This window comes from Convolutriloba macropyga, chromosome 12 (genome assembly GCF_964194025.1).
Source record: "Convolutriloba macropyga chromosome 12, txConMacr16.3, whole genome shotgun sequence".
Lineage (NCBI taxonomy): Eukaryota > Metazoa > Xenacoelomorpha > Acoela > Convolutidae > Convolutriloba > Convolutriloba macropyga.
The window spans coordinates 48,333,860-48,352,865 of record NC_134479.1 but is presented as its reverse complement, the minus strand read 5'-3'; the positions used below and the strand labels follow the sequence as shown (position 1 = coordinate 48,352,865).

Genomic DNA, 19,006 nt, shown 5'->3' with positions numbered 1-19,006 from the left:
GCCCTACAAAACACTATGGCATCAATTTCCGAGGTGTAAATTTCAACATAGCATCGAATAAAAATTATTTCGACAAAAAACCAAATTAACCGACAATTATTTCGACAAAAAACCAAAAAAACCGACAATTATTTCGACAAAAAACCAAATTAAAAGCAAAAAAAATTGGTCACATAGACGAAGAAACGGTTATCTATATGTGCCATTCAGTCAGAAACTACTTTTCAAAGTCAAAAAGTCATTCACTAAACGCAGCGCATGATCAAAAAACTTCTCTCGCTTAGCGAAAATCTGTTCACCAAGACAGCTTTTCTCACTTTTGCTTTAGGTCAAAATGCCTCGTGAATAAATCTACTTCCTGTAAAAAAAGACCGAGAGAAAACCAATACTCCTCTTCGAGTCGTAAAAAAAACCAAGAGAAGGCCAATAATAGCCCCAGCTATCGCTGTGCGGCTATTAATTAACAAATAAGCACCCCGAACAAATTTTCAATTGTCAAATTTGGATGAAATATAACGATCAGCCGCAAGAAAAAGCAACGGCTGGCCGTCTTTACTATCACTGCAATTGCAACAGACAGAGAAACAATTAAATAAAGCGAAATTGAAAACTAACCCTCTTTAAAAGCTGAACGCCCTTTAAGATGCCAATGTTTAAGAAGCACAGTAACATCAAAATTATAAAAATGTTTGTAAGGAAGCGATTATTAGTTTCAAGAGATTTCCTGCCAGAACGAAATCAAAATTCTTTCTTTTGGCCACTGATTGAGGCTGTTAACAATGATTATTCATTGTTAACAGCCTACATCATACAGGAATCCTGAACTAACCTTGAAAAGAGTCAAGTGGCCTTAACATTAATGCCTAAAAACCATTTCGAGAGTCAACTCAGATAAAATCAGTATAACTTCTCCAATTATTTTTGTTGCAATTATATTTTTTAAAAGTTCCCATTCTACAGCACTCTTTTATTGAATTTGAAATTATTTACAGATACCATAAAGGATCTCAAACTTATTGCTAAAAGTCATTTAGACACTGAGTCATTAATGATTTTTAAAAACTTATCACGAAATTGAGCTGAAACTCAACGCAAGCTATTCTAAAAGACTTCACGCACAGATAAGCAGTAAAGGAGCATCGAAAGAAGCGCTGTATGCGAAGACCAAAAAACTTGTTTTTTTTTACATCTGCAGAGTGATAACAATAAAAAAGAGCGTCAGACAACTATATGAAAAACAACTAAGATTAAGGTAAATAAGCTATACAAAGCAGTATTTTAAGAAAGCCATTTTCCTTCTCTCAATATGTAAAAAAAATAGAATTCAGTCCAACTCGGGGATGTTCATAGATGTCTTCAGTGCGCACAAGTCCTCTCGGAGAAAAAAATTGATCTAACAAACACTTAATTTCTATACGAATTAACGTTAGACCGAGTGAACTTCGACAACCTGCTGCCACTCTCAATCAAGAAAATAGCAACAAATTGATGAAATATACGGCCAATTTAATTGTACAGTGTGTAGAAAGGATCAAACATAGCCGGCAGATTTCCGGAAAACAAATCCACCGTTGCTCCCAGTGACTCCCTTCGCATTGAAAATTAATGAAAGTTTTACGACAGCCTATTTTTTTCGAAGAGTCAAAATAAGTTCAAATTTAGACCACAGGTTCAATAGATTCGATAAACACGGCGTAGTAAGTCTCTAATTTGGAGGACAACCAGCTTACTACTAAACACAAATAGTGGTACGCTCTAAGAAACTTTCAGAACTTAATGAACTGAATCTTTAAACAAACATTTAAATCTTAGTGACCAGACTCTATTGGCTTATCACGTTTCATTGCAATTCGCCTTTCGACCTTTAAAAACATACCCAGCAGATTGCCGGAAAATAACCGCCGTCGATTCCAATAAGCATGATTTAAGTCCGATTTCAAGTCCAACATTCTTTAAGTCCGATTTATTTTGATGGCATTTCGTAGTTGAACATACTTCTGTTTCTTAGAGAGAGGCTACAGGGGCCACTATCAATACCAATAAGCATTAGAGATGGTAACTAAGACTTATAGGAACAACGTTCAAATAGCGTGCATCTAAAATTGGGCTTTATGGGTTTATCCCGTTTCTATTTCTGACTTCAATTTTTTATACTAACAATATTCATTTTGAATTGCTTTACTGAGCAACCGATGTTCAAAATCATTTTTAGCAGAATGAGAGAAGAGAGAAACCAGCCTAGAGAAGACAAAAAGATTTCACGCAAAATGTTGAAAAAGCGGCAAAATGAGGTAAAACGAAACATTTTTTTTGTTCGACGAAGAAAAAAACATAGCAGGACAAGTCCTGAAATACAATCCAAAGAATTGAATTAAAAACTGAAAATTAATGTACCTGACCAGCAGATCAATTGAACAATCCCAGCCAAAAAGACAATCAAAAAAATTGAGAAACTAAACTAATCAAACAAATTATAGAAAATATTCATCGGTAAAACTCTTGAGGCCTTTACCATGAAGGCCAAATATGATAAAATTCAATATACTCATTAACTCACGCACAGGACTTGAAAGAGATTTATTGTCCACTAATGGCATATAAACTCGAGAAATAAACTTCATTAAAACAAAACTGCTAAAAATCGCAATAATTAAAAATTGAAAACCTGTGTCATTCCCACTAGAAACTAAGCAGTAACCCATTATCAAACCCTGCAGGAGGTTCGTTGGCCCTTGAGGTTGGAGAAACCTAAAAAATGACAAAAAAATATTTAAAAAATAACTCGAAAAAAATTGCAAGTTTTATCAAAATATTGGTACAACTTCTGATAATTAAATAATGAACATAGCCGGCAGATTGCCGGAATAGCCGCGAAAGAATAGACCTACGTGCCATATAAGAGAGATAGAAACAGATACAGATATAAATTGAAAAAAAAATCTACGCCTCTCAAAAAAACTAGGTAAAAAACATTCAGCGATAAATTAATAAAGCTTGTTAAAATTCATTCCGCAGAAGCCTCTTATTAGGGACCTTTACTGCACAATTGAGTTCCTTTGACCTTAACCAAATTCAAATTAAACTTAAGTTTTAAAGTGCAAAAGCCATTTTATTGAGTGAGGTAAGTCACGTATGATCAAAATCTAATCACGCAAATAACCTAAAAATTTTTGTTAAAACGAGTGAGAAATGACGTCACGCGCGCAAATTCCGTTAGTGAGAGGAAGAAGTCATTCAGAAAATTTGAATTTTTCAGCTTTGCTGTGTGAACAAATATAAAACGAAAAAAGAGCGTCAGGCGACGAAACAAGAAAAATCAAGAGCACCTCAATATAGCTTCGCTCAGCTTACAGCTTCGCAGCTATAAAAACTATTCCATGGCCAAAAAAGTTTTTAGTGCCCAATTATCAAACGCAATAGGAGATTTCCTGGCGCCTGGGCCTCGGAAAACTTAGATAATGACAACAAATTTATGAAAAATTTGAAAAAAATGCAAGTTTTATCAAAAATGTTGAAAACAATTCTATTACCAATAGAAACTATGCAGTAACCTATTATCAAACCGTTGAGGAGGTTGCTTGACAGCTAGGGCTGAAAAACTCAAAATACGTGAACAATTTTCAAAAAACTTGAAAAAATTGTAAACAATTGAATAAATTTGCGTGTTTATGTTTCGAGCACAAAAATATATAGCTCCTAAAATGGTCATAAGAAGTAAATATTTCTAGTAAAAGACCTTTATCGATTTTTACAAAACTCTAGTTTAGACTGGTCCAACAAGAAATTCGAAAAAAGACGAAAAAACGCGAAAAATTGCAACATTTTGGGATCAAAAACTCCAAAAGTGACCTTTTGACCATGAAATACGGCCTTGCCAGTTACTTACCCACTCTAAGCACTTGAAAGAATATTAATCGCGGCTAAGGGCCTGTAATGAAAATTGATGCCCGCAGAGCTTTACCGGTTTATCCCGTTTTGAAAGCTCAAAGTCATGAAAAAAGGTGTGAAAACATCTTACAAAAATAAAAAAAACATAGCCGGAAGAATTCCGGAAGGAAGGAGAACTCGAAGGAGAAAATTGCCCATCCTTATGACTAAACAACTGAACAACTATTGTGAACCCTGAACCTCCTCAATTGCCATAAAAAAATTAAGGAAGAATAGAAACGGCATTCAAAAACAAATTGAACAAAAAACTATAAACACTTTTTTAACTTGAGTTTTTTTTATATAGTACAAGGAAACTTAAAGCCGAATAAAGTTCCTTTGCAATTAAAGCAATGAAAAGCTTGCAAAACAATGGGCAAGTCATAATAGGCTAAGAAAATTGTCTAAGATTTAAAAAAAAGAAAAACTTTAAAAAAATAAGAAAAATGGTTTAAAAATTTCTCAATTTTTCTGTCAATTTTCCTAAGAAAAAACGAGTTATACCAAGAAAACTTTAGTCAATTGGTATCTGAATATATCTTAAGTAGCAAGCTTCTATCCAAATCCCACTTAAAGTATTAAAACAAAAAAACAGGCAAAAAATCATCAAATTTTGTCTAAAAATCAGCAAAACTGAACAAAAAATCTCCAAATTAGCATTAAACTAAAATTAACTACTTGAAACCTTCGATTCCTATCAAAACAAGCCTTAAATAATACAATATCATAATCAAACCTCATAACCATCAAAAGTTGCAAAAAACTGCTTTTAAAAGCCGCACGTGAACAAAAAAATTCGCTCGCTTAGAGAAAATTTTTTCACACATCAATTTTTCGCTCTCTCAAAAACAGCGGTCTGAACAAAAACCACTCTCCTTTTGATCCGCTCTTCACTTTTGTTCACCACCAAAATCACTCCAAATTTTTTCACGCGTTTCATTTCCCGCTTCAAAAATCACTCCAATAAAATTGATTAAAAAAAAGGACTTCTCCAATACCCCTGTTCGAGTCGTAAAAAAGACAGAACACCAATACAATCCAATTCTTGGATTGCAAAAAATTAAGAGCGCTATAATAACCGGCTGAGAAGATGAGGGCGTCTTTTTAAACACTACCACATTACCACCTTAGAAAAAACATTACCACCTTGGAAAAACATTACCACAGGCGCAAGCCAAATAAAAGTTATCAGGCCTTAGGAGTCGAAAAACTTAAAATGACAAAATACAATCATTATTTAAACAAACATTTGAAAGAGTCGTAGTGACCAGGCTGGATGAGTTTAACCCGTTTCATTTCATATCACCCTTCGACCTTAAACGCAATTGTGTAAATTTGCTGAATTAGTTCTATTCCATTCAGTTGAAATAATGAGTGAGGTAAGTGAGAAGACAAATACGAAAAGTTGGGACTTGTGTAAAGCAAAAAAAGTGATCGAAAGGTAAAACAAATTTTTAAAAAAAGAGATAGTATAATAATAGCCCAATACTATTAATTTTACTCTACAATAACCTTTTCTCGTATGAACGTCAAAAATATCTGCAAGGAATAAACCAGGATTGTTCTTCCAATCATATAGAAGGCAACTTAGACACCTTCTCGGTGAAACTAACCATTTAGCATTCGCATCAGCTTGTTGTATCATAAATTACTAATAGCTATATAAGGCAACCACAAAGTATAATTAAATCGAGAGAAATTAATAAATGTTGATTAATAAGTTGAGCTGGCCTATATTTACCTAAACATTTAAGAAAAGAAGTTTTGTCACCCATAAAGGAAACATTTTGTCAGCCAATGCATACATTACACTACGATGCATTGGTCAAATTGTTACGTTTGAGCTGGGAGTAAACTTAATCGGACGAGTAAATATTTTCACTTTATAATCTTAAAATACAAGCCGGTTCCACTTAAAATAACAGAATCGTGATTGAAGTAAGTGTAGAAGAGGTTGCTTGACAGCTAGGGCTGAAAAACTCAAAATATGTGAACAATTTTCAAAAACTTGAAAAAATTGTAAACAATTGAATAAATTTGCGTTTCGAGTACCAAAAGATATAGCTCCTAAAATGGTTATAAGAAGTAAATATTTCTAGCAAAAGACATTTATCAATTTTTACAAAACTCTAGTTTAGACTGGTCCAACAAGAAATTCGAAAAAAGACGAAAAAACGCGAAAAATTGCAACATTTTGGGCTCAAAAACTCCAAAAGTGACCTTTTGACCATGAAATACGGCCTTGCCAGTTACTTACCGACTCTAAGCACTTGAAAGAATACTAAACGCGGCTAAGGGCCTGTAATGAAAATTGATGCCCGCTGAGCTTTACCGGTTTATCCCGTTTTGAAAGCTCAAAGTCATGAAAAAAGGTGTGAAAACATCTTACAAAAATAAAAAAACATAGCCGGAAGAATTCCGGAAACGACTCGAAGGAGAAAATTGCCTATCCTTATGACTAAACAACTGAACAACTATTGTGAACCCTGAACCTCCACAATTGCCATAAAAAAAATTAAGGAAGAATAGAAACGGCATTCAAAAACAAATTGAACAAAAAACTATAAACACTTTTTTAACTTGAGTTTTTTTATATAGTACAAGGAAACTTAAAGCCGAATAAAGTTCCTTTGCAATTAAAGCAATGAAAAGCTTGCAAAACAATGGGCAAGTCATAATAGGCTAAGAAAATTGTCTAAGATTTAAAAAAAGAAAAACTTTAAAAAAATAAGAAAAATGGTTTAAAAATTTCTCAATTTTTCTGTCAATTTTCCTAAGAAAAAACGAGTTATACCAAGAAAACTTTAGTCAATTGGTATCTGAATATTTCTTAAGTAGCAAGCTTCTATCCAAATCCCACTTAAAGTATTAAAACAAAAAAACAGGCAAAAAATCATCAAATTTTGTCTAAAAATCAGCAAAACTGAACAAAAAATCTCCAAATTAGCATTAAACTAAAATTAACTACTTGAAACCTTCGATTCCTATCAAAACAAGCCTTAAACTAATACAATATCATAATCAAACCTCATAACCATCAAAAGTTGCAAAAAAACTGCTTTTAAAAGCCGCACGTGAACAAAAAAATTCGCTCGCTTTGAGAAAATTTTTTCACACATCAATTTTTCGCTCTCTCAAAAACAGCGGTATGAACAAAAACCACTCTCTTTTTGATCCGCTCTTCACTTTCGTTCACCACCAAAATCACTCCAAATTTTTTCACGCGTTTCATTTCCCGCTTCAAAAATCACTCCAATAAAATTGATTAAAAAAAAGGACTCCAATACCCCTGTTCGAGTCGTAAAAAAGACAGAACACCAATACAATCCAATTCTTGGATTGTAAAAAATAAAGAGCGCTATAATAACCGGCTGAGAAGATGAGGGCGGCTTTTTAAACACTACCACATTACCACCTTAGAAAAAACATTACCACCTTGGAAAAACATTACCACAGGCGCAAGCCAAATAAAAGTTATCAGGCCTTAGGAGTCGAAAAACTTAAAATGACAAAATACAATCATTATTTAAACAAACATTTGAAAGAGTCGTAGTGACCAGGCTGGATGAGTTTAACCCGTTTCATTTCATTTCACCCTTCGACCTTAAACGCAATTGTGTAAATTTGCTGAATTAGTTCTATTCCATTCAGTTGAAATAATGAGTGAGGTAAGTGAGAAGACAAATACGAAAAGTTGGGACTTGTGTAAAGCAAAAAAAGTGATCGAAAGGTAAAACAAATTTTTTAAAAAAGAGATAGTATAATAATAGCCCAATACTATTAATTTTACTCTACAATAACCTTTTCTCGTATGAACGTCAAAAATATCTGCAAGGAAGAAACCAGGATTGTTCTTCCAATCATATAGAAGGCAACTTAGACACCTTCTCGGTGAAACTAACCAGTTAGCATTCGCATCAGCTTGTTGTATAATAAATTACTAATAGCTATATAAGGCAACCACAAAGTATAATTAAATCGAGAGAAATTAATAAATGTTGATTAATAAGTTGAGCTGGCCTATATTTACCCAAACATTTAAGAAAAGAAGTTTTGTCACCCATAAAGGAAACAGTTTGTCAGCCAATGCATACATTACACTACGATGCATTGGTCAAATTGTTACGTTTGAGCTGGGAGTAAACTTAATCGGACGAGTAAATATTTTCACTTTATAATCTTAAAATACAAGCCGGTTCCACTTAAAATAACAAAATCGTGATTGAAGTAAATGTACTACTAACTCCGTGGCCGAGCGAAATAATAAAAATCAGTAAATTTCCAAGATTAATAATTTCAAGCAGCAAAAAACGTGAAATCATTATCATTTCAATCTTATTTTCCAATGTTTGAAAAAATCAACGAAATAAACAACTGTGCTGAATGACGAAGTTACTATTTCAAAGAGATGAAAATCTGTTTTGCAAATTTGCAGAAAGTAAAAGAATTGGAAAGTTGCTGAGTTTTTCGAGTATCAGCGGCTTGAATGCCAATGTTTATAATTAAAAAAAGCAGCAAAAACATGGAAAAAATTAAAACATGGAAAAATACATTGAACATAGAAAAAAAATTTTTGTGTCTATCTTTTTCTACCTATGTCTTAAACAGACATCAGCAGTAGATTTAAAATGCACACAATACATCCATAGACCAGGACCAAAGTCAATTGCAGACTTATTGAACAAAAAGTTCAAAACATACTGGGCAGATTGCCGAGAAATATAGGCGCCGTTGATTCCCATAACTCTATTGGCATTGAAAGAAAAGAAAATATCAACAAAAATTGATTTTTGCATAAAAACAATTTTAAGTGCGATTTATTTTGATGTCATTTCGTAATTGAACATACTCGTGTCTCTCAGTGAGAGGCTACAGTGTCTAGTATCAATACCAATAAGCATCATAGATAGTAACTAAAACTTAGGAGAACAAAATTCAAGTACCGGGCATCTGAAAATGGGCTTTATGGGGTTATTCCGTTTTCACTTCTGACTTTGATTTTTTTATACTGACTCTCTTGGTTTTCAATTGCTTTGCTGAGCAGCTGCTGTTTAAACGGGCTTTGAGCAGATTGACAGAAAAGTGAAACTAGCCTAGAGAAGTCAAAAAGATTTCACGCAAAATTTCGAAAAAGCGAAATGGGTAAAGCGAAAAAAAAGTTCGACGAAGTAAAAAAAACATAGCAGGACAAGTCCTGACGTACAATTCAAAGAATTTTCATTGACTTAACAGAAAAACTAGACCTAAAATGGACTATGAGTGAATTGAGAAAATCATTTTTAAAAAAAATCAGATAAAAAAAATAAGAAAAAAACAGAAAATCAATGTCCAAATTCCGCATGTGAACAAAAAAAACCACTAGCGAGAAAAACTTAATTCAAACAAAAAAACTAGGCCTAGAATGAGCAGTGAATGGGTTGGTAAAACCAATTAGAGAAAAATCCGATCCAAAAAACCGAAAAAACAGTAAAAATCAGAGTGAAATTGCCGCATGTGAACAAAAAAACCACCACCGAGAAACCGAATTTTTGTTCAAACACCGTTTTCTCACTCTACTTTAAAATTAGAGCGAAAAAAAATCACGCCGCAAAACCACTCGCTTTTTCACTCCATTTCCTGTTTCGGCGTGACCAAAATCACTACTCCAATTTGACTTCAAAAATCATGAAAATGTGTGAACAGATCGTAAAAAAGACAGCGCCCCAATACAATTCAAATTCTTTGAAATGTAAAAAAAATAGGAGCGCTATAATAGCCGGCTGAGAAGATGAGGGCGGCTATTAATAATTGAATTTATTTGAAAAACTGTTTCAGCGAGCTAAAGGACTCCAATGAGAAAACACTAGAGAGAGAAATTAATAAATGTTGATTAATAAGTTGAGCTGGCCTATATTTACCTAAACATTTAAGAAAAGAAGTTTTGTCACCCATAAAGGAAACAGTTTGTCAGCCAATGCATACATTACACTACGATGCATTGGTCAAATTGTTACGTTTGAGCTGGGAGTAAACTTAATCGGACGAGTAAATATTTTCACTTTATAATCTTAAAATACAAGCCGGTTCCACTTAAAATAACAAAATCGTGATTGAAGTAAATGTACTACTAACTCCGTGGCCGAGCGAAATAATAAAAATCAGTAAATTTCCAAGATTAATAATTTCAAGCAGCAAAAAACGTGAAATCATTATCATTTCAATCTTATTTTCCAATGTTTGAAAAAATCAACGAAATAAACAACTGTGCTGAATGACGAAGTTACTTTTTCAAAGAGATGAAAATCTGTTTTGCAAATTTGCAGAAAGTAAAAGAATTGGAAAGTTGCAGAGTTTTTCGAGTATCAGCGGCTTGAATGCCAATGTTTATAATTAAAAAAAGCAGCAAAAACATGGAAAAAAATACAACATGGAAAAAAACATTGAACATAGAAAAAAATTTTTTGTGTCTATCTTTTTCTACCTATGTCTTAAACAGACATCAGCAGTAGATTTAAATTGCACACAATACATCCATAGACGAGGACCAAAGTCAATTGCAGACTTATTGAACAAAAAGTTCAAAACATACCCGGCAGATTGCCGAGAAATATAGGCGCCGTTGATTCCCATAACTCTATTGGCATTGAAAGAAAAGAAATTATCAACAAAAATTGATTTTTGCATAAAAACAATTTTAAGTGCGATTTATTTTGATGTCATTTCGTAATTGAACATACTCCTGTCTCTCAGTGAGAGGCTACAGTGTCTAGTATCAATACCAATAAGCATCATAGATAGTAACTAAAACTTAGGAGAACAAAATTCAAGTACCCGGCATCTGAAAATGGGCTTTATGGGTTTATTCCGTTTCCACTTCTGACTTTGATTTTTTTATACTGACTCTCTTGGTTTTCAATTGCTTTGCTGAGCAGCTGCTGTTTAAACGGGCTTTGAGCAGATTGACAGAAAAGTGAAACTAGCCTAGAGAAGTCAAAAAGTTTTCACGCAAAATTTCGAAAAAGCGAAATGGGTAAAGCGAAAAAAAAGTTCGATGAAGTAAAAAAAACATAGCAGGACAAGTCCTGACGTACAATTCAAAGAATTTTCATTGACTAAACAGAAAAACTAGACCTAAAATGGACTATGAGTGAATTGAGAAACTCATTTTTAAAAAAAAATCAGATAAAAAAATAAGAAAAAAACAGAAAATCAATGTCCAAATTCCGCATGTGAACAAAAAAACCACTAGCGAGAAACCGAATTTTTGTTCAAACACCGTTTTCTCACTCTACTTTAAAATTAGAGCGAAAAAAAATCACGCCGCAAAACCACTCGCTTTTTCACTCCATTTCCTGTTTCGGCGTGACCAAAATCACTACTCCAATTTGACTTCAAAAATCATGAAAATGTGTGAACAGATCTTAAAAAAGACAGCGCCCCAATACAATTAAAAATCTTTGAAATGTAAAAAAAATAGGAGCACTATAATAGCCGGCTGAGAAGATGAGGGCGGCTATTAATAATTGAATTTATTTGAAACACTGTTTCAGCGAGCTAAAGGACTCCAATGAGAACTAATGCCCACTGAGCTCTCCATGTTTATCTCGTTTTGAAAGATTTCAAAAAAAATTTACATCATTAATTTAAGTTTTCTCAGCACTATCAGAGAATTTCATTTAGAGACTATTTATTAGTGGGCTCTACATGTTTAGCCAGTTTCAGATCCCGAAAAATCAAGGGCTGCAAACGGAAGCGCATTAAAAATACTGCAGCATTAAAAACTGTTGATTGGTACCAGATTAATAAACCAACATATATACTTCTCCATTTTAGGATCTTGGTCTATTCATCGGCTAAAATAGTATCCAAAGACTAAATTGGGACCTTTTTAAGTCACGAAAAACACAATAACAAGGATTGCTAGAATAGAAATGGATGCGTAAACGATAAGGATTAAATTTAAAAAATTATTTTTGGCTGGCTATTTTGCTTTAAAAAGGCTGGGAAAAATAAATACTCAATTGGAAAATTACAAAAAAAAACTTCATTGTTTTTTCCATTATACCCCCAAGCTTAATGGTCATTGAACGTTTAGCCTCCTCTCCTCAAATTACCAGTTGCCTTATATATACAATAATGGGGGGCTATAATGTGAAAGACTCGAACTTTTACATGATGAATTACTAAAAAATCCGTTCATTTTTCACAGATACTCATCTAAAAAATTTCGAGTTTTCTAATGATAAAAACAGAGGGGTCTCTGCCATTACAGCCCCCACCCCCACTATGCCATTATGGTATGCTTACGATTATTGGGGGGGGGGGTTCTGCTCATATCGCGCACGCTTTTGAGAAAGATGTAATCAATTGAAACAATGGCTCAAATCGCACGTGTTATTTTATTGGAAAAAACTGAAGTTGCGATGCAAATATTCAAAACATTTAAGCCTGATCATCTCATAACTCGTTAAATATTATCGTTTATTATAATTTGATTGATGTCTTCATCAGCAGCTAGGAAAAGAGACGCGACCAAAGATGCGAAACAGAAAGACAAGGAAAAAGATCCCAAAGCCGAAAAGGTCAGTTTTTGGGGATCATAGTGAATCATTATTCTGAACCTACTAATCTTTGCACAAAAGAAAACAAATTGACAGCCTTGATTCCAAAGCGTCAAAATTAGACAATAAAACAGTTTAGATCCCAGTTAGACAAACAGAATAGATCCCAGTTTCATTATGCAGCTCAGTCAGCTTCATAATTGAAGGCTATAGAGCGTACTACTAATACCTGCATTTGCGAGATCTTTTTCGTTTGTCCACCCCCCCCCCCCCCCCAAGCTTAGTGAATGCATCTCATTTGCACCCCCGAAGCACGTGCCATAATTTTACACAATGGCTTACTATGTAATGACAAGTGTTCTCTTGCGGGGGGGGGGGGGGGGTACATGACGTACTTGCGGGTGGGGGGTTACACAAAGAAAATTAAAAATTTGTTCCTTGATTCCTTGAGCTATATCGGTTTGTGCTGTTTACTCCAAATTTGCTCTTTTGACATTGACCATATACACTATTTTTCACTGTTATGCTGACATCTATTCTTTTTCGGCCTCTGGTGTTTTCATGCATATAACCTACAGCTCCCCATCACGGTAATTATATCATAGTGGCGGGAGGGGGCAATAGGTTATCTGACCACTAAGCACGGGGTCCACCGAGGGGGGGGGGGTTGCAACGGTGGGAGAGAGTTTTTGTTGGCTGCACGGGGCTCTTACGGCCTGAACAATGACAATGAGCAGCGGTAAGGATAGGGGGAGGGGTGAAGCGAGTGGTGGCTGATCTAGTGAGGGGGTCAACCTCCAAGAACCGCCCTTCACACCATAGGTATAAGTCTACAAAACAATTTCTGTGAAACGCATACTTGGCTCCAAGAGCACTTAATTCCCCCTGGGCGCTACCTGTTTATCCCGTTTTTTAAGGGACGAAAAATCAAATGGGTCAGACAAAAAATTGGTCAAGCGAAATTGCTACAAACTTCGCTTGAGAGCAATTAAATTTGAAGAAAGCACTAGCTTAGCTTATAGTTTATAAAACGTGTAGCCCCAAAATTATGCTCAGCAAATCATAATGAAGAGGAGGCTATAATTTTGTGGAGAAGGACTATGATGAGAAAGGCCCCACATTTTTTAAGTTCATAGACCTATTCGTTTTTGTTTTTTTGCTACATTTTTATTGAAATCGTATTTTTTCAAGTTTATTGGTAGGTTTTGATAATTTGCGTAAGCACAAGTTTTTGGAAATGTTTTTTGTATTTGTATTTGTCCGTCTGCTTTCTTTTTCGAATTTGAATTAACTTTTGCTGGAAACTATCGATTTGATCTTGCGCTCGGCTCAGGTAGTTCATTACAATAGTTAGATATTACTTCAGGTTGAAATTCTTTTAGCGAACGATTTATTGGATCGTTTCTGTTTGTGACCCCCTCATTGTGTTAAAATATGACATGTGCCTCTGGGGGCGCTAATACTACGCACCCACCAAACTGGGGGGGGGGGGAGCACAAACGGCAGAGATCCGACTTATTATGTTTTGGTAGCAGCTTAGTGGGCATATAACTATTATGCCCTTATACGCACGTACTATTTGTTAGACATTAAAGTGCTATATAAAGGCTCATAAGTTGTAATGAGGGAAGATAAAATACCAGAGGATTGAGTAGAATGCCGGAAGGCTCGCTACTATTGCCGTAACCTCCTCGTGGGCCATCCTGGATAGAAATTAGTCTAACTAAGCGGCAAAGTCCTCAATCGATCTCTCGAATCACGAAGGCTTAAAAAATTAAAGTCAAAAATTTTCCTTGCTGGTCCGATACTTGTCAGTGCAGGCAAGAGCCTGAGATGAAGGAGTTGAGGCAGGACACTGTACAGCGCCCTTGAAAGAAGGGCGCATACGTGCTCATATGCGGACCCCTGTATAAAAATGACTCGTGTAGTCATGTCTCGCCGACTTCTACTCTTTGGAAATGTCTTCAATGAGACAAAGTCAACAAATTAACGAAAGTGATATCGAGACTAGTAGACGAAGTTTGACTAATCAGTAGCGATTTGGCTAGACTCCAATTAAAATCCCTTGTGAACTCCTCTGAACTCCTAAAATCCCTTGTGAAGGCAAAAAAGCAGGGTTTGTAAGGTTGATATATGAGGGAGCTTGGCATGACTGCTAAACTGTATGACCGAAAATTGATGAATAGTGGATGAGAAAACTGTGTGTGCTTCCTGCGCACAAATAGTGTCTGAAATGAAAATCATCCAGAAGGAAAATTGTTCAAAGTCCAGTCAAGAATGATGTAGATAATCACAGACATAACATCACAGAGTAATGTCGCATCTGTGATAGTGGAGTTTAAAAAAGGAGTTGCTACACTACATGTCTGGTTCAGACAACACATGCTCTGCTATGTCCCGAACGATGGTTTATGATAAATTGAGGCTCACGGGACTCAACTCCTCAAAGAGCTGGACCCGAGTCAGTCTTAGCCAGTCTTAAACAGTCATACCGATGCTCTGGTATTCATGGCTTGGAACTAGTTCCTCTAAAGTTCTGATGACTAAATACCTACGGCTCCGGTGAAAGGGGAGGTGCATTAGAGGTCCAAAACAGAAAACATCCCATTTGCTAACGAGTTTCGAAAAGTGTTGTTGCTAAAATCTTCAAAACCAATATTCCTTTGCCGAAACGTACCAAAAAACCGGCCTGGAAGCTAACAAAAACATCCAACGATCCCTTTAAGAAAAAGAAGTGAGATAAATGGGATCTTTTCAGTTTGCGCCCCCATTTACAGAGCACATGCCATTACGTAGTAAATCACTATGTAATAATATGGCACATGTGTCTGGGGTTGCAAATAATATGCACCCATTAAGCTGGGGGGGGGGGCGGCACAAACGGAAAGTATCCGAAAAACATAACCAACTAACGTCGGACGATCTGCTCTCAGGAGCGCGGGGTGGAGGTGCAGAGAAGATAGGGGCCAAAAAAGCAAGGAGAATCTAAACTTCCAAAAGTTTCCATTTCCACCGTGGGTTAACACAAACACAATTTCATGACGTTGGGGTCAACATGTGCTGTCAGAGAGAATGGGGGGTTAGACTTTAATAACCCCTCTTAACACCATGAATGCATGACTCCGGAATAGTTCAGGGAATCACATCTTTAGAGACTAGTACGGCTCATGAAGGCTACACAGCGACTTAATTCCCTTGAGCTTTACCTATTAACCTCGTCTCTGAAAGCGAAATGTCATAAAAAAATCGTTGCTCAGTATGAAATACTGCAAAGTTTGTTCGCGAGCAAATAAAAATTTGAAAATTAGCAGAAATTACTACAAATTGTTGCGTTAAAAATGACATGATTAGCACAGATATCTCAAATGAACTCACATAAAAAACAGAAGACCAATTTGTCAAAAGTTTAAAAAAGGACAAAAACATCCAAAACCGCAGAACATGTGACTCAGAAAAAAAATTACCCCTTGAATTCATGAACACCAGTCAACTTCAAATGTAACTTGGACGCCGTTGAATTTTAATGCCTATGCATTTTACCTGGCCCATTATTCCGTTTCTTAGCAAAGAAATCATCAAAAATTTTTGAACATATCTTTAAAACCTAAAAGAGGCAACTCGATGCAGGGCCTTTGCTACCGAAATTGAACTAAATTGCGATTCTCCGGCAAATTGTGTTCAACGTACAACAAATCTGGGATCTTTTCCGTTTGTGCCCAGTACGTTATGCACCACCAGTTACAGAGCACGTGTCATTACATGTTAAATCATTATGTAAAAATATGGCACGTGCGTCTAAGGGGTGCGAATAAAATGCACCCACGAAGCTGGGGGGGGGGGCACGAATGGAAAAGATCCGAAAACTGATGCGCATTTCTTAACCATATACAAAAAATATACTGAAAAACAAAAAGTTTTCAGAATGTAACAACCACGTCAGATTGTTTGCGACCAATTGAAAAACTTGAAAACTAACAGAAATTACTACAAATTGTCACCAAGATCTATAGTTCTAATAGATAGTTGAATTAAAAAAATACAAACGCAAAAAACACAAGAAAAACGAATAACAGAACATAGGTGTGTATTTTACAGCTCCCTAAAACTCTTTTACATGTCGTATTGCAGTAACTTTCTGACGCAACGAAATTATAGACAAAATAGATAAAAATGATACCCATGATCTCGGGAAATACAACATGGATAGAAAAAAAGCACTCTGTATTTCACAGCATTTTTGTATTTGTAAAGAGCCAAAAAAACATCAAGGGCAAGCGTTAAGATCAAACAAAATCTAGATGAGCTTGCTCTGGCTTCTCTGCGGTATAAAATATATGGCTCCCAAAATAAATTATCATTTGACCTACTAATAAATAGTAAATTAAAAATTTAATCACCATACAAAACAGGCCTCCAGGAGCTATCAAAAATACAAATATTAAATCTTCTCAGGCTGCATTGGCCAAAGGAGGCGATGGAGGGGGAACTCGGCGGAATTCGGGAGGCGAGCTGAGTGTGAAATTTGCTCCAAATGCCACAATGTACAAGGATGGGAAGGAAAGTAAACTGAGCTCAATACATCAACCAGATCAGCAGAAGGGACGCGAAAGCAGGCTCACAACTAGGAAGTCCAACTTTCACCCTGACAGGTTTGTTTAAGTTATGGAATCTTTCCCATTATAGCTCAGACAAAATTTTCCCCGGTTATGGTGTAATTACAATTATTGGAAAAAACATGATCTGTCTTACGTCGGGCCGATTGGCCTGAAACGACTGGCGAGCGGTTGATTTCTTCAGTGGCTAGCAGTGGTTACTGAATGAAGTAGGAGTAGATAGAGTCTAGGTGGGCGCGGGGTAGAGTGAGCTTTACGCGCCAAAAACTTCCCCTTACACCATGAATTTTAGTCTCCTCTGTAATTTCGGCGAATAGTATATACTTAGTAAGGTACTTACATAGAGACTCGAAAAGATCTAAGAGAGCAGTCCAGCGACTTAAAGCACTCCGTGCTTTACCTGTTATCCCATGTTTGAGGACGAACAGTGAAATGGTCAGACAAAAAATCGGTAGTACAAAAAATTGCATTAAAAAGACCTGCAGGAATAATATAATAGCTATAAACTTCAATTGAGAGCAATTAATGAATTCTGAGTTTAGTGGGTGCATACTAATTGCAACCTCCGAGGAAACGTACCATTTTTTAAATTGCTTTACTGTGTAATGGCACGTTCTCCGTAACTGTCGATGCATAATAATATTAATTTATTATTGTGCTTTTTGCGTAATGCAGTGGAACAGCACTAGACATTAGACCACAGAATCCTGTTCTTAGCTGCCCTTTTGCTTAATATCAGACAGATCTTTTGGTGAGCAGCATTGCTCTTTTCGATGAATATGGCCACTTTTTCGAGTCTGGAACTTGAACGTTGTACCATCATTGCTGCCAAGATTTCTCAGACTATGGTCAACCCGGAGCTATGGTTAAGTGAGAGCTCCTTCTCACATAGACAGCTTCCAGCAGGCAGGGGATTGAACTCACATTCATCGGCATGTCAATCACACACCTTACCTCTACGCTATCACACCACGGAAAAAATACAAATCCAAATTCTCGATCTTTTCCGTTTTCGCCACCCCCCATCTTAGTGGGCACATATTATTTGCACCCCCAGGTGCACGTGCTTTATTTTAACATTATGATATACTTTGTAATGGCGCGAGTTCTGTAGTTGGAGGGGGGACCGTAATTGGGGGGTTCACAAACGAAAAAGATCCCAAAATTTTCAAATTTTTTTATGAACACCTAGGGAGCACTGAAAGCACCGCAAAATGTTTCCAGTATTGCGGAGGTTGTTTTTAAATAGTGATTAAAATGATTTAATTACTGATTTTTGAATTAAATGATATTTTTACCCAATTTGACAGAACACCTCCTGTGGTCATTCAAATCGAGTTTCGGTTTCGCCCTTTTCAGATCAAGTGAGCGTAGCATGTACAGCACAGCATCAATGGCAGTTAAGGCTATTAAAAGAAGGAAAAGGAAGGAGATGGAAGAGAGGAGGCGAGAGAAGTGTGAGAAGGCACTTGAGATTGCAGTCTATGCTGCGTCCCCACTTTGTGTTGTCTGTGCCACAATGGCTGTCATAGAAGGTCAGGGTTAAATTAAAAAATCACACCCCTGATGAGCTGAATACCAATTGTTCAAAGATGAGATAACGTCATCGGCCATTAATCTACATTTACATAACTTGCTACTTTTTCATTCTTCATTAAATTAAAATATCCTTTTGACCAAAATTACTTGTTTAAAGCAAAAAAAGGTTCTCTGTAGTAAACTACGAGCTATCATTGCAGTACTATCACCTGCATAAAAATCCCGATACCCCTTATAAACTGACAAAAAAAACAATCTGATAAGTGACATCCCTTTTAAGTCATAAAAATAATTTCTGATCGAACACCAAAAAAGGCCGGAAAGGCCAGATTGCCGGAAAATAGCCGCGATAGACGCTTGTGGCGTTACATGAATTGAAAAAACTAT

General features: G+C 35.8%; 2 protein-coding genes across 5 annotated transcripts in view; one reads left to right on the top strand and one right to left on the bottom strand.

The window, feature by feature from the left end:
• LOC142350566 (calcium-dependent secretion activator 2-like) overlaps positions 1–19,006 on the bottom strand; it is a 240,494-nt gene that overhangs the window by 70,028 nt on the left and 151,460 nt on the right. The window lies entirely within an intron of this gene.
• Positions 12,243–18,836, top strand: LOC142350572 (uncharacterized). The gene is made up of 3 exons (XM_075402431.1): positions 12,243–12,488; positions 16,920–17,116; positions 18,440–18,836. Exons 1-3 carry the CDS (start codon positions 12,405–12,407, stop codon positions 18,624–18,626), a joined length of 468 nt encoding a protein of 155 aa, XP_075258546.1. The 5' UTR covers positions 12,243–12,404; the 3' UTR covers positions 18,627–18,836.